Source organism: Alligator sinensis, unplaced genomic scaffold, assembly GCF_000455745.1.
Source record: "Alligator sinensis unplaced genomic scaffold, ASM45574v1 scaffold872_5, whole genome shotgun sequence".
Taxonomy (NCBI): domain Eukaryota; kingdom Metazoa; phylum Chordata; order Crocodylia; family Alligatoridae; genus Alligator; species Alligator sinensis.
The window spans coordinates 461,212-476,293 of record NW_005842730.1 but is presented as its reverse complement, the minus strand read 5'-3'; the positions used below and the strand labels follow the sequence as shown (position 1 = coordinate 476,293).

General features: G+C 51.8%; 1 protein-coding gene across 1 annotated transcript in view; it reads left to right on the top strand.

The window, feature by feature from the left end:
- LOC102381925 (copine-5) overlaps window positions 1-15,082 on the top strand; it is a 116,955-nt gene that overhangs the window by 33,234 nt on the left and 68,639 nt on the right. The window contains exons 5-6 of the mRNA XM_025216347.1: window positions 9,024-9,083; window positions 12,184-12,247. Coding sequence (XP_025072132.1) covers window positions 9,024-9,083; window positions 12,184-12,247 — 124 coding nt within the window. The remainder of the gene's footprint in view (window positions 1-9,023; window positions 9,084-12,183; window positions 12,248-15,082) is intronic.

Here is a 15,082-nt window from a genome sequence, read left to right as displayed (position 1 = left end):
GTGGAGAGAGAGATAGAGAATACCTGTGTGCGTGCACTTGAGTGTGTGAGAGCAGGAATATCTGGTTATGTGCGTTCAAGAAAGACTGTTTTCCAGTGTATGTAAAGAGCTTGTGCAGTGGTGTGTGTGTATATGTGTGTGCACGCGCATGCATGTATTAGTAGGGATAGCTGCTATTACAAGGTTTTATTTGCAGTCCAGCTGGACCCTTTACAAAGCTTAATCAGAGCAATCAAGGCTCTCACCAAATGAGATTAACATCCCAACTGCCTGTGGCATCCCCAGCCAGCCTGAATGCAGGATTTAGTCCAGTGGGAGGACCTGGCCAAAGAAGTGGAGGCTTGAGGCTCCTTCTGAGAGCAGTCAGACTCCTGCCTTTCTCCGTTCATGGCCCCCACCAGCTTGTGAACACTAATGAGAAGGGTTTCAGTGCCAGTGGTACAGGTGGGGAGACTGAGGCTTACAAATGTAGCCAGTGGCACACAGGAAGCCAGGGATGGGACTCATGTTCCCCAAGTCACCTTTCAGAGCTGGAATCACAAGTCCTGCCTTGGTTCCCATCTGAATACACCTTTATACCAGCCACAGAGGCAGGTACTACTGCAAAGACTGCTCCACTACCACCCTCCGTAGGCTCCCCTCCACAACCCCACTCCGTAGGCTCTGGATTGCTTGCTCCATGTGACTGCAGCAGTGAGTATCCATATATGGGGCAGTCCCCTAGAGAGAGTGCCTGGTATAATAATTGACCCCTGGTGTGCATTGTTAGTAGTCTCCAGCCCTGAGTCTGCCATCCAATTTACAGGAAGGACTGTGGGTTTTCAAGAAAGCAATTTAGTTCATTAGGGTGAAATTCAGAGTGACTTAGCTGCTGCCTGGGGCTGATCCGCTGCGTGGGGTGAAATCCGCTCTTGCTGAGCACGTAAATTGGCCCCGTGTAGAGTGGGCAGAGCTGCTATGAGTGAATGTCACAGCTCCCCTGGCATCGTGTGTAATCCATTGCCCCAGCTGTACGGTGGGAGGCTGCATGCATGTGTATGTGTGCGCGCCCGTGTGCATGTGTGTGTGTATCAAGTCAGTGATGACCAGTCACACTGTGACAGCGACACTTGGGTGATTTGTACATGTCTCCAGGAAGCCTGTGTAACAGCTTAAGGCAAAAATCCTGGCAGCCAAGGGCAGGTGCTGATTGTATGTGCAGAAGGAAAGGGGACCTCCCTCGGAGTTGTGCTGGGGCTGTGGGGTGCTTGCTGCTGCTTCCTGAATACTGCCCTTGGGTGGCAAAGCTGTGGCCAGAGGCTGAACTCCTGCCGAGCTGGCACTAGAACTGAGACCTATGTCAGGATGAGGCTGCTACTGTCTACAGAGAACAGACCAGCTGCAAGGGCAAAGGTTTGGCTGGGGCTGGCCTGTCCTTGACAGGGCAGTACCCGTCCAGGAGGGGTAAAAGAACCTACTACCTTAGGCATCCTTGGCCTGTCGCCAATTCATGGTGGCCATACCAAGAATGACCTTCCTTACTCTAGCATCCTCCTCTCCTGTTTGCCAGTACCACCCCCTTCACCTGGTGGAGGGCTCCATCATTCTCTGCCTTCTGATTCTCCTGCTATGGTGCTGCAGCAAAGATGTTGATGATGGGCAGAACCGGGACTAGTGTTTGGACCACCTGGTCCCACATTGTGTGGGGGATGTGTTTTGAATGCACTTGGGGCCTGATCCTTCTCCCACGGCAGTCAATGTGCAGCTCCTGTTGAGTCATAGGGGAGCCACTTGGACTTGCGATAGGGGAGTGGAGATTCTTGTGATCTCCCCAGAAGTTGTCACCGCTGCAAAGGCACCAAGCTCCTCCTGGGCAATCCTGCTCCTGACGTTGCTGTTCCCAGAAGCAGGATTGCTGTGCAGGGAGGCAGGGTGAGTATGATACAGTGGTTTGAAAATGCATCTATTTGAGTGTGGCTGTCTTGATGGGAGAGGCCATCTTGGCAGCCTTGGAGAGGGAATCCTTTGCTTGGCCATGAGTCAGACTGAGGATGCACAGTGATTAAGCAAGTCCCTGCATCAGGCACCCCAGCCCTGTCCTTCGGATGTCTTTCATATAGCCAAGGTGGGGGTGGGCTTCACACCTCAAATAGTGCTTGGCCTCATTGCTGCGGTCAGACCTGGTGGTGACAAGAGGACGGTGTATTTAGGGGAAAAGACCCCAGTGGGAGACAACCTCTGCTATGGCTTGTAGGGTGTTATTTGACTGAGGCATGCATTGATTTTTTTTTTTGATTTTTTTTTTTTTACTTATTTATGGTAAAAAACTGGGATCTCTCTCTCTCCCCCACAAATATATTTAAAAAAGCTGCTGTAGATTGATCCTACTCAGCAGGGTTACATGGCCCAAGTGCTGTGATCTTGGCTGCAGGTTGCCTTTCTCTGCCTTCCATAGTGCCAGGACTTCCCTCTGGTAACAGCATGGTTGGAAGGATTGTCACTAGCACTGATGACGAATGTCTGTGCTGCTCCCGTGGTGCTCTGGAGGGCTGTTGCCAAGAAGCACTGTTTGTCCACTTGCTCCTGCTCTTCTAGTGCCAGTAGTTAAGTTCAGTAGCATAACTAAAGGGGTGTTGAGCAGGGAACCGGACACAGGCACTGATTTGTGGGGCACAAAAATAGCAGCTGCTGCTGCTGCCAACCCAGTGCTGCTTCCCTGTACACTGCCATTGTCCAGGGCACAGAACCAGCCAACAACACCTCTGATGAAGCTGCTGTCCATCCCCATGGGAACCCACCTGTCTATCTGTGCATGTGCTGGGTCTGAGTCTGGCAGGACAGCATGTTAGTTAAGTCCAGCTCTAGAGCATCAACAGCACAAGAAAACAGCCTGTGTTCTCACAGCCAAACTTCTCCTGTGCCCCCTTTCCACCCTGAGATACAGCATCAGATCCTCAGGACGGCTCCCTCAGAGCTGCAGAAATGTGGGACTGTCAGAAGGGTGCATTCAAAGACCTCTCCCTCCCTTCACTCTGGGGGAGCCAGCACCCCCAGAGCCAAGCCAAGCAGCAAGGGAGACATTCATATCCAAGTTAATGAGATCTACTCTTAGGTTGGGCAAAACCTGTGTCCATCCAGACTCTCCTAATCAGAGCAGGGGCTGTGCCCTGTGCTGGTGCAATCATAGCTGGATTTCATGCTCTGCTTGGATCTCCAGGAGGTGTCATCTGTCTTTAATGTTCAACTACAAAGCCCAAGTCTTTATGAAAACCTGAGCCATTGATCTGTGTCCTCCAGGTGCCAGAGAGATTCAGAGGCACTGACTCCAGAGCTGCTGATACAGCACTTGAGCGGAGGTTACTTTTCCTCTTTGTCTCCTAGGCAGTTAGTTTGTGCTGATGGCTCTTGGGGCCAGCTGTCTGGGAATGGCAGGGTCCTGTGAAGCTGCTGAACATAATTGGCCTCCTTGTTTTGAACACCTGTTCTGTCCCTGGTTACCTGGTGAGCTTTGTAAATCAGAGCCCTAAGATGAAGAACCAGGAGCTTGTCATTAATCATTTTTGTGCTGCATGGGCATCCACACAGCACTGGCCATGCTCCCAACATCCTGAGCACAGAGTAAAGCCTGGTCTGGATTCTCCAGAGGCCTGGTTGGTCCAAAGCCCCATTCCGGTCTCCAGGAAATGACAGCCTCTTTGCATCCAGTCCCACAGATCGTGGGTCCCTTGGCCTGGCACTGGCTTCCTCTCTGCCCCTCCCCACTGGATGCAAGAGCTGCCTTCTCCGCACCTCTGTCTGTCTGGACTGCTTCCCTGTATCTCCCATTCATTCCCTCTGCTGCATGTATCCCAGCACCTTACTACCTCACTTGTGTCACTGTTCTCCCCCTATGGAGACTGTTAGTCCTGTGCCTTTGTTTCCAAGTCACTTCTTCCCTCGGTGCAGTGAAGTTCCTATCTCTGGCTGGGTACTAGGGTGGGGCTTCCCCTGCACCCAGCTGCATGGCTGCTTCACATATTTGGGGTCATTCTGACTCCTTCCCTTCAACCCCAAAGGATGAGCATTTGGCTCCCAATGCAGGTAACATGGCAGCTCGGGGGATAGGAGCTTGTAGGAACAGATATCAGTTAGCCATCAAACCCAGCACCAATCCAAAGCAATGAAGGTTGCTCCCATCCCCTGGTGCCTCTGACAGCCCCTGTATGAAATGAGTTTGCCAGGCCTCTTGCCAGCTCCTGGCGCACAGGTGTTTGCAGCTTGCAAATGACCACTGGCACTGAAGAGCCCCTGTGGAAACCAGACTCCCCTCTCGTTCCATCTGGGACAGGGACGGGATACGGCGGTGGCAGGGAGGGTGTTTGGAACAGCTTGCCTTGCCTTGCCTTGCTTTGCTGCTGCCCATGTCATCCCACATCTGCCCCTCCGCAGAGGCTGTGGTTCCAGCATCTTGCACCAGAGCTAAATTCACCAGTTGAGCACCGAGTTGAGATTCTGCAATTCTCCTTTTGTGTATTTCTGTTCCCAAACATAAGAGCTATGCTTTTCTAACAGATGGTGTGTTCACTGCAGCCCCAGACCCAGGCGAGCTAATTCAAGAGCTCCTTGGATTTATTTTGCTTTCCAACTTCTATATTTAACAACCCTTCCCTTATAAACTTACAGTAAATGTTTCTCTTTCTCACACACACACACACACACACACCTTGGATTGGACAGATTCTCTTTCTCTGCATGTATTGCTGGAGTCTCTTTGGAGGATTAATTTCTCTGACACTAATAGCACTCTGCAGAGCTGCTGGGTCTTGACTCAACATTTCAGGCATCAACTGCTGACAGCAAGGCAGGCTCATCTTGCAAAGAGGCTGAGCAACCCCAGCTCCTGGAGGGGGCTGGAGTGGTGGGGCCAGGCCTCCAAGGCAGCTGGATTGTGTCAGGTAGACATACACAGAAGTCTTCAAGGAGAGCAGCTCCCTGTGCTAAGGCAGAATTGAGGAGCTCTTTTTGTTGCCCTACCAATAATCTGCTGAGCTGGAAGTGCCTGTGTGATCCTGGCCAGGACTGTGGAACCAGTCAAAGGATCTACCCGAGGTTTCCCAGCAGACCTGTAGACACGTGTGTGAGAGACAGGGGTGGGTGATTGGATGTCAGTGCAGAGCAGGACATGGGCAATAAAGCCGAGGGCTCCCATATTAATAGCTGCTTCTGTTCTCTAGGTAGGTGCCCGCCAGCAGCCTTGCTTACAGCTGCCTTGTACAATGCATGTTCTCCAAGTCTCCAGGGAGAGGTGCTGTCTTGGCTCCTACTCCAGGCCTTCTGCTGGGGACGCTCCCCCTCACTGCCACTGGCCATGGGAGCTGAGGAGCATGAGTGTCATTTCTGTGGCATGTGGCCATGGAGGAGCAAGAAATCTGGCTGTGCAAGTATCTGTGCAGGATGAAGGGGCTCTGAGTAGTGCCAGGCCGGCCCCTGGGAGCAGACCTGGTCCTCTGTGCAGCAGCAAGGCACACCCAGGAGCGCAGGGCTGAGCCAGCCCCATGCAGTGACCAGGGTGTGCTGGGAAGTGGTGAGTTGTTCACTAAACCCAGATGCAAGAGGTGATGGAAGGAGCTTCTGGGATCTGTCAGCCACAGCGGCCAGAAGGATGGTTAGGACTGAGATTTTGGCTAAGTTTGATACCGGAGATTGAAACAGTGATCTGAAAGAGACTGGGCAGGGCGGTGAGGCCTTCCTGGGCTGGGGGAGCAGACTACGGGTGTGTGCGTGTGTGTACACATACCCATACACACATGCGCGTGTGTGGTGACAGGGCTGAGCCAGGAGGGAAGTCACTTGCTTCGCACAAGCCCAATCTCTCATCACCCATCTCGTGTCATGTTGCAGCCTCCCCATTGCCAGGAAGCAAGAGCGGGTCCCTGAGGGCTGGGGAGGCCACTCAGGCCCTACGTGAAGGATTCAGGACATTCCTGCCCCCGCACGTCTGAGCTCAGGATCCCGGCGGCGGGACAGACACATGCAGAGAGGGCTAAAGGAGCTAAATTTATGTAGCCTAGAAAAGAGACGGTTGGGGGGGAGGGCCCTTGATTGGCGTCTATAAATACCTTCAAGGTAACAATGCAAATGAAAGGAGGGAATTACTCACTGTCTCTGGAGCAGTGGCCTGAAGCCAAGGGAGATAGGGAAGTGCAGGGGAGAGATGGGAAGGGAAAGTTGTTAACATCCCAGGCCGGGGGAAAGGCCTCAGCTCTGCAGGGATCAGGGTACAGGTGAGACTGGGCATCAGCTCTGCTGATACTTGGTGATGGGAGCCCTGGAGAAGCAGTGGTAAGGTAGGGTCAGGCTGGGTTTATATAGGCTAGGTTAGCCAATATTGTGGCTCAGGCTTTGGTGACTTGGGTTTAAATCCCTGTTCTTCCAGGCTGTCCGAGCGACTTCAGCCCATATCCTCAAAGACATGTAAATGCCTGGTTACAAATGGAGTTGGGAACATGACTATCTTGGGGGACTGGGTCTTTTCCCTTCCTTTGTCTGCTTCCTTGCTTGCAAAATGGGGATGATGGTTCTTAGTTTTGGTGCAATGCTGTGAGCTCCTCAGATGGAGGAGCAAGGCATCAGTCTTGTGAGAAGGAGCAAGTCTTGTGCTGAAGACCAAGGGCTCTGCTCTTTTCCAGAATCTGAGGATCTGGCCATATGATCTGAGGAGGGTGGGTATATGAGGGGATAGGTTGGCATTTAGGGGCTACATTCAAATCCAGTATAAATAGGTACAGCTCTGTTTAAGATAATGAAGTTGTGCCCTCTCACAGCACCCTGCATTTGTCCAAGCTGTCTTCCGATCAGCCTAGCCTACATCCTTGGTCTCAAGTAAAGTTAGTGTCCTTAATTATCTTTGCAGAGAAGTGGAAATAATTGACTCCTTCAAATGAGTGGAACCACCTTGTGTCTGCAAAATAGGACTGGAAACCACTGCAGAGCAGTGTCTCGACAGTTCGGATACTTCTGGTCACGTGGGAAATAGCGACAGGCACCTGCTTTCATTCTGGGGTTTTCACACTACCTGGAGGCTTGTGTGGCATGCAACAATGAAAGACAATGGAGAACAAGTTGTGGCCAAACCCCAGGTCACCTCTGTCCAAGCCCAGTGTTAGCTCCTTACCTTAGAGTGAAGATTTGGGTGCAGACTTTTGCTCATTGTTAGTAACTAGCTGCTCCTCCAGCTCTGGTTGTTCTGCCCCATTTGCTAACACTAGTGCCTGCCAGGTTTTTGGGCTGAACGCCAAAGCCAGCCCTGTGATCTTGTCAAGATCCTGATGAGCTGGACCCTGGCAAACACACAGATTCCACCACCTCCTTTTTGGAAATTTCCATTGAAGCTTGGATGGAAGAGTGGATGTTTTCAAGGAGCGAGAGAAGGTAGTTCAGTGAGTGTCTGTGGACAGTAAGCAAAGCTTGGCGGAGACAGAGGAGCAGATTTCATTCACTGTCACAGCTGCACGCCCAAGCCTGCTGCCTACCTGGGGCCACAGCTGTGAGTCAACCTTCTCCGCTGCTCCCTAGTCCTGCTGCCCTCCGGTGGCCCTCTCCCAGACCTCCTGAATTCAGTCTTACCATGGCTGGCACTTTGAGGTTCCCTGCCATGCCCCAGAATCCTTTTCAAAAACTTGTCCAACATGGTGCAGGGGCAGTCAGTAGCATGAGAATTTCTGGGATTTGGACATGTCCAAGACTGGGTATCGACCACTCTAGGTGGTTGAAATGACCTAGAAAGGTCTCTCTTTGTGGCTGGGCAACCAGACAGGATGAAGAAGGTGGGGTGAGGTTGGGACTAGGTTATTGGGGAATGCCCTTCTGTGCTATAGAGGAGGTGGGCACCAATGTAGTGTAAGCTGAAGCCCAGTCGAAGGGACCTAGTTTCAGTCTAGGAATCATGTACCATTCCAGGAGGGATGTTCTGGTGCTGACCTAAGTTAGGGGCCAAAAATGCCAGTCATTTCTAGGTCAGTTTTGAGTACTTGGCAGCCTGTTGTTTGAATGGAGAAGCCAGAACATGTTGGCTGGCAGTTTCTATTCTGCTCCTTGGGGCTGAATGAACCACCCAGGCTCTCGTCACCCATCTCATGTGTCATGCTGCAGCCTCCTCTGGGGTTGGATGAACCACCCAGACTTCTCAGACAGGAAAGCTGCTGCCAGACCCTTTTCTATAGCAGCCAAGTTGCTACCTACACAGCCAAGCTGCCCACCCACCCCTGCTCTATGGCACCCCCCAGCTGCTCACACTGCCCTGGCTGGATTAAGGGCAGAACCATGGATGTGACTAAAGAAAGCTCCTACTTTCCTGCCTCAGTCTTTGTGCCAGGGCTTTGGCTGGGATGCTTGAGCCAGTGCCAGCTAGTTAAAAGCCCGTGTTGGTATGTGGGGCACAGTGGGAAGGAGATGCTCCAGCAGTATGATCACAAGCATTGCATGGATCTGGGAGAGAGGCCCCCCTGACCTCTTGTTGTCCTCCTCTTGTTGTCATGGTCCCTTAGCACAAGGGCCAAAGACCATTTGCCTTGTAACATCTCTTGCTCCTGGAGAGTGACTTTTAGGCTGAGGTGTGCCAGACTCATGGTCACGTTAACTGTTAGCTGGGAAGCTTTGGGATTTAGACCCAACTCCTATAACCCAGAAGTTCCCTAATACCTGCATTGGCACTGGATTTTCTTCAGCACTGGAGCCTGCTTTCCCCAGCCCCTTCAGAGGCAGCAAATATGTAAAAAAGCCACCCAGAGAACGGACCTTCTGCGTGTATGGGTACCGCTGTCTATCTAGGCCAGCACAACCAGGGGATACTCACCTAACACTTTCCCACGGGCACTCCCTGAGCCGTTGGAGCATTCCCTTCTCCTTGTCTCCTTCCTCATCACAGGTTGCTACTTTCATTTTGTGCGACCCCCCCACCCAACCCCCAGCTCATTCTTTCACGAATGCTGATCCCAGGCGCTTCATATCTCCTGTGAGCTGAGGAGTGGCCAACACTAATCCCTGCTCTTTCTAACTTTTGGCAGGATGGGAGCATTCACCTTGCATTCCAGAACCGGGAAGCCCACGCCATCCGTCTCCAATGGGTGAGTCATGCAGCTTCTTTGAGGTCTCTTCAGTAGCATTGCAGAAACAGGAGCTGGTGCGCCAAGCTGGCAAGGGTGCATGCTGTCAGGGGGCAGCATGTAGGGAGGATCCGTGCAAGAGCCCTGGCAATGCTCTTGTCACTTGGGGAAGCTGTGGAGGGGAACCTAATATTAGGATGAATCCTAGCCCCCTGGAATTCACCTAGACTCAAGCAGGGTCCGGGCTCCTGCCTCAATCTTGGTTTCTTTCTGAATGGACATGATTAAAGTTCATTGCAAGGAAAGCAGACCCCGTGCTGCCGGCTGCATGGCTTTCTGATGGGAATACAGCCTGAGGGGTGAGAGCCAGAGGTTGGCCAAAGACTTGGAGCCTAATTCTGCTCTTATTCACCCTGGTGTAAATCGGGAGTAATTCAAAATCAGGCCCAATACCTGGGAAAACATCTTTCTCTTCTGGTCTCTTCCTTCCTCCCCTGTATTCCACTTTGCTCTCTTCTCTTTTTGTCAGCCTCGCTCCCACCCCTTGCGGTTCATCACACCCATGCAGAGGCTCTCAGAATGGCTGTAATCTAGCCATCTCCAAGCTAATAGCCATGAATTGGCTCATAATCATGGCAGGGTCACTCAGAGCATCTCATGGGTTTGTCTTTTTTAGACTGAATCTATTTGACCCGCAGCAGGTCAGCTCAGTCGGCCAGGTGACTGGTGCTGACTCAGAGCAGTGACACACCTCCTCCTTCCCAGCAGCCCCTGCAGTATCTGCATTGCCACCTGGAACAGCGAATGGCTCAGCCTTGCCAACCAGTGTCTAGTTAAGTCCACTCTGGAGCGATGACTTTTCTGTGTAGGCCCCCTTGCACACACATATAGGGCTGTCTTGGAGACAGTGGGCCATATTCCCTACTGGTGTAAATCAGCAATGCTCCACTGAACTCAACGTGCCAGATCTAAATTGGCAAAGCACCATCAGACCCAAATGGCCAGATCCCCAGCTGGTGTAAATCAGTGGAGCTCCACTGAAGTCGCTTGACCAGATCATTGGCTGGTGTTAATCAGTGTGCTGCTATCGGAGCCACAGATTTGCAATAGCTGGTCAAAGCATGTTAATAGAAGGAGCCTCAGAAGGGTTGAAGGCTGGGTTTGGGCAATTGCTTCTCCAGTTAGGTTGCTTATTAGAGCCTCTTAAAAATGACCCCAAAGCTCCAGTTCCCAGCAACAGGTCCGGGCTCTGCAGCACTTGCCTCTGAGTCATTCAGTTCCACAACCAGTCCCAGTCCCTCGTGATTGAACGTCTGTGTGAGAAACATCACCCCCCCAGTGTGTTTCCCCCAAACAGCCAACAGCCTGGTCAGTGCATGGTGCTTCGTTGAGAGCCAACTTCTATGCATGGTTGATCATGACACTGTGTGGTTTGCATGGTGCTAGATAGCACTACAAACATGACGTGTGTCAAAAGCCTCGAGACCATCTGGCAGACCATCAGCAGAGCTAGGAAGAGAACCCAGGACCTTACCGCCCAAGGCTCTTTCTTCCTAAACCCAGCCTGTAAGGGGCATGTCTTGAAAGGACAGAAGCAGATTCCAGTGAACTTAAGAGGCGCCTGCCCAATAGCCAACCAGTTCAAGATAGAGGTGTCTTACCCCAGAGAGGCCTGAGAAGAAAAGCTGAAGCCCAGAGAAATGTCCAAGCTCTAGCTAGGCCCTTATGAAAGGGGGAAGGGCAGCTCTATAGTACCGGGATCCATGTCCTAGAGTTCCTCGTGAGCATGCAGCCCAGACTCAGCTTTCACCACAAGTTGAGGCTTTCAAGGCCTTGCTCCATTTTGTCACGCAGACCTGTGCTGGGCCAGAAAGTCAGACCCACAGGTAACCCAGAGCCCTATAGACTACCTGCATCATGGCTGTGGAGGGGAGGGGGGAAAGGGGTTTCTAGCTCTGAGCTCTTCTCCTAGCCCAGCACACTTCTGTGTTGCTCAGTTGAGCAGGCAAAGTGCTGGCTACCTTCCTACCCCTAAAGATCCCATCACATTGGGCGCTTGTACATGTGATGCCATTAACATGTACACATGACAAAAATGGCACTTTGTGTGGCTTTGTGGTATTACAGCGTACACGCACAAGGCTTTTGGGAAACAACTTTGCATGGTCAACTTTGCAAATTGCAATGGTAAAGCTGTCAGCTTGCCCCCCACCTGTGGGTAGGCTCCAGCTCTGCCCAAAAAACAAAACCAAACCAGAATTGGGCCCCCCTTGAAATGGTTTAGTCCTCAGGGTTTTATTCTATGCCCCACCATTTCAATTTAGGGGGCATCCAATAAAACCTTGAGGATTAAACCCCCCATCATGTGTGCAAGTGCCCATTGCCAAGAATTTGAGGGAATTGGGGAAAATGCTAGTTCCGTGTTACCTTATGGAGACAAATAACAGGATGTCAGGGAGAAGAAAGAAAGGAAGCGAAGGGGTGGGGTGGCAGGGACAGCAGGATGGGGAGGGAATGATCTAGGGAAACAGAGGGTGGTGGGGGAGAGAGAAGGTGATAACCTGAGTGATGGGTGGGACATGTGGAGGCTGGAGGTATGTGGCTGGGGTGATAGAGATGATGGGGTGGTGACAGTGGGAAGGGGCTGATTGAGATGGTGGGCGTTATAGGGCTGAGTATACGGAGGGGCAAAGCATTAATGCCTGGGGGCAGAGATGAAGCAGAAAGGCCTTGCTCTATTTAGCAGAACAGCTTAGGTGTATGTCTCTGGGTGTGGGTTTCTTCCCCTGCTTGTATAATAAAACCCTCCATTGCCCCATTCCCAGCAGATGTCAAGGAGTAGGTAGGCAGCAGGGAGTGGCAACAGGTAGGGTAAGCATATGTGCTCATGGGATCTTTCTCCCAGGAAATTGGTGGGCTCTGGTCCCCCGAGCAGGGGCACCGACAGTCTCCTGGTGAGTTATTGGGTGGCAGAGTTGAGGATGGCACAGAGCCTCTGGGGTATGTCCAGGCCAGGGCTGGGGGAGCTCCTGGGGACATGGGTATCCCAGGAGTAGTGAGGCCCTGGGGCTTAGCCAGGCCAGAGACTCAGACCCTGTCCCCTCTCTCTTTTCTTTTGCAGCGGCATTCCAGGGAAAAAATGTGGCACCATCATCCTGTCAGCTGAGGAGCTGGGCAATTGCAGGGTGAGTGATGGCTGCAGTGCTTCCTGGTGGGTATCAGACCAGCAGTGGCAGGAGCGTGCTTGGTAGCTACATGAAGACCTGAAGAACCCACCTAGAAAGGTGTAAGGGGAAATCATGGCAGGAGATTGGGATCTGAGCTGGGGTCAAGCTGGCTCTTGAAATGGGGAGGAGAAGACCCTCTCCTGGGTTCTACTATTGTTTGTATGCACATGTGCACACGTATGCACGCATGCGTGTGCATGCACACACACACACATACCTGTGTACACACAGAGCATGATCACATCAGCGCTCTCAAGTGAACAGGGATCAGGTCAGGGCCCTGGCTGGATGGGAGGCCTCTCCAGAGAAATCCCAGGGTTCTGTAGCTGCTGGTGACTCAGTTGGAGATAATCCCTCCTTGCTTTCATTGCTCAAAGAGTGCTGTACTTGCAGGGAGGAGGTGGCGGGTGGGAGGGAGATCGGCTTGATGCTCACTCTTGGGTGGAAGATGTCACAAGCCAGCAGGAAAATGGGGTGAAGGTGTGGGATTCTCCTCCAGGGAGAGAGTTCAGCACTTTCCTATTCTTCACTGAAGGGAATTAATATATCCTCGCCCCCAGGATTGTGCTGCCCCCATTTTGGCAGGGCCCCAATTCTCTCCTTCCCACACAGATCATGAAGTGCTTCCTGCACCTTCTGCTTTTGTCACCTCAGTCCTCAGCAGCTGCTAACCTGGAGTCACCCACTCTGCTTGAGCGTGACCCTCGGCTGTACATTAGCTGGTGAACTGGACCTGGGACTCCAGCGCTGGCTGTGAAGCTGAGAGCAGGGGCTGTAGTGAGCAGTGCCAAGCTGGCAGAGGGGCACAGCCTGGAAGAGGTGGGGGGTCTGGTTGGATAATTGTTCCTGATAAATATTTCATTGCTTAATCTTGCCAAGAAAAGAGGCCCTTTATGGAGCAGGGCTGGTGTGAGAAACAGTATGTCACAGGCAGTGTCTTTTTTTCTTACTGCTCTGTTCTCTTATTAAAAATTTGTGGCTGACTATAATGCTCACAGAACTAGGGCAGACATAATTCAAGCCAGGGTTGGGCAGGTTCCCCTAGCTCTGTGGATTCTCTTCATTTTTGAGTCCCTTACTATCCCATCCCTCAACTAACCCCTCTCCCCATAGCCAGGCCAGAGCATCTCACTCATGAGCTCCAGGACCCCTGCTTTCCTAGGCACAGGTGCCAGCAGTCCCCAAGGTGGGTTTGTGATGTACAGAGCTGTTGTTCACAAAATGACTGTCAGCCTCATTGTCACCTTTGACCTAACTTAAGGTTGGACATTGGGGCCAGATCTTCAGTTGATCAGCGTCAGTCCACTGACATCGATAGAGTAATGCTGATTTATACCACCCATCTATTTGCTGCCAGGGGAATGTCCCTGTGGCATGGAGCCAAGGCGGCTGTGGTTTGCCTGGTGCATCCTGCACAGTGTGCAGCCCCCACTGGTGTAGCCCTTGGGGGCTTTTAGAAGTTGGATAGCCCTAGGCTAGGCTATCTCCAATAGTGGAGATAATGCCAGGTCTGAGAAGAAGTTGAACTATGGTACCAGTGGGGAGCAGCAGGATATAGTGAGCATTCTGCCAGGAGAGATCCTAGCTTTCCTTCCCTTCCATGCCTAGCATTTGCCTTGGATCTTAGAGGCAGAAATCATAAGCCCCTGTTCATGCTATGGCTGTTCAGAGCTGGTGCCAGGGCCAGCAACCATAAAACACTGCTCTCTGTGGAGCATAGATTGCCCAGTTGCCTGCTATGTTGCTACCCCTCTGAGACAGGCTTCTGCATGGCTGGTGTTCTCAGCAGGTTCTGCAGTGTGGGATCCAGCGAGCCAGCTGTGCTTCCTGAGACCCAGCTGCTGCTCCGCTCTCTGACATGTTTAACCCAGTGGTGCAGAGTCAGTAGTTGGTACCTGCTGGCCAGGCTCTCATGATTGCCAGCATGCCTTCCCATCACACAGCTCACTGGCTGCACATCCATAGACCTGTGCCCTTCCACCCCAGGGCTCTGGTCCCAATCTCACATCCTCCCTGCAAACTCAGCAGCGACAACATGAGGCATATTGGCAAGAACAGAAATTATTCTGGGGCTTGTAAGTGCCAGACATGAGGGTATGTATGAAATAGTTCGAAAGTGTGTGCGCGTGTGCATGAGTATGTGCATATGTATGTGTTCCCACCCTACGTACCCCTGGAGTACACCCTCTATACCTACATGCATGTGCATCTCCCACAGTATAAGTGCACACAAACATATGTATCTGTACCCTCTCGGGATACATACACACATCTTTACTTATCTTTAACGTACATGCATACATGCACGTACACCCGCACACAGTTATACCTACATGCAGCTCACCTTGGTGAACTCTCTCTCTCTCTCTCTAACACTCACACTCTCACACACCACCCCCCTCTAAACAACAGTACACTCCCCAAGGAAACACTCCCTACAGCTATACAGCTGTATACACCTATACAGTTATGCACACATATACAGACACTTCACAGTCGCACACAATACCAGGATTCACGAGCACACAACATGAAAACTCCATGCTAGGGCACAAATAGTTGTGTACATATATCAGTATGGATTAGATGATCTCTTGAGGTCCCTTCCACTCTTACTTCTCTATGATCTATGTATATAGCACAAACTACTCCCAAGCTTCCCCCAACAAACTGGACGCACCTTCTGTTACTCCCAAGAGCTTGGTGCTCCTGTCCTCATCTCCAGGGCCCAGAAAGGGACTGGTTGTGTGAATCAGAGCAGCCCTGTCACCTGTTTTTCTGCAAAGAAGAACT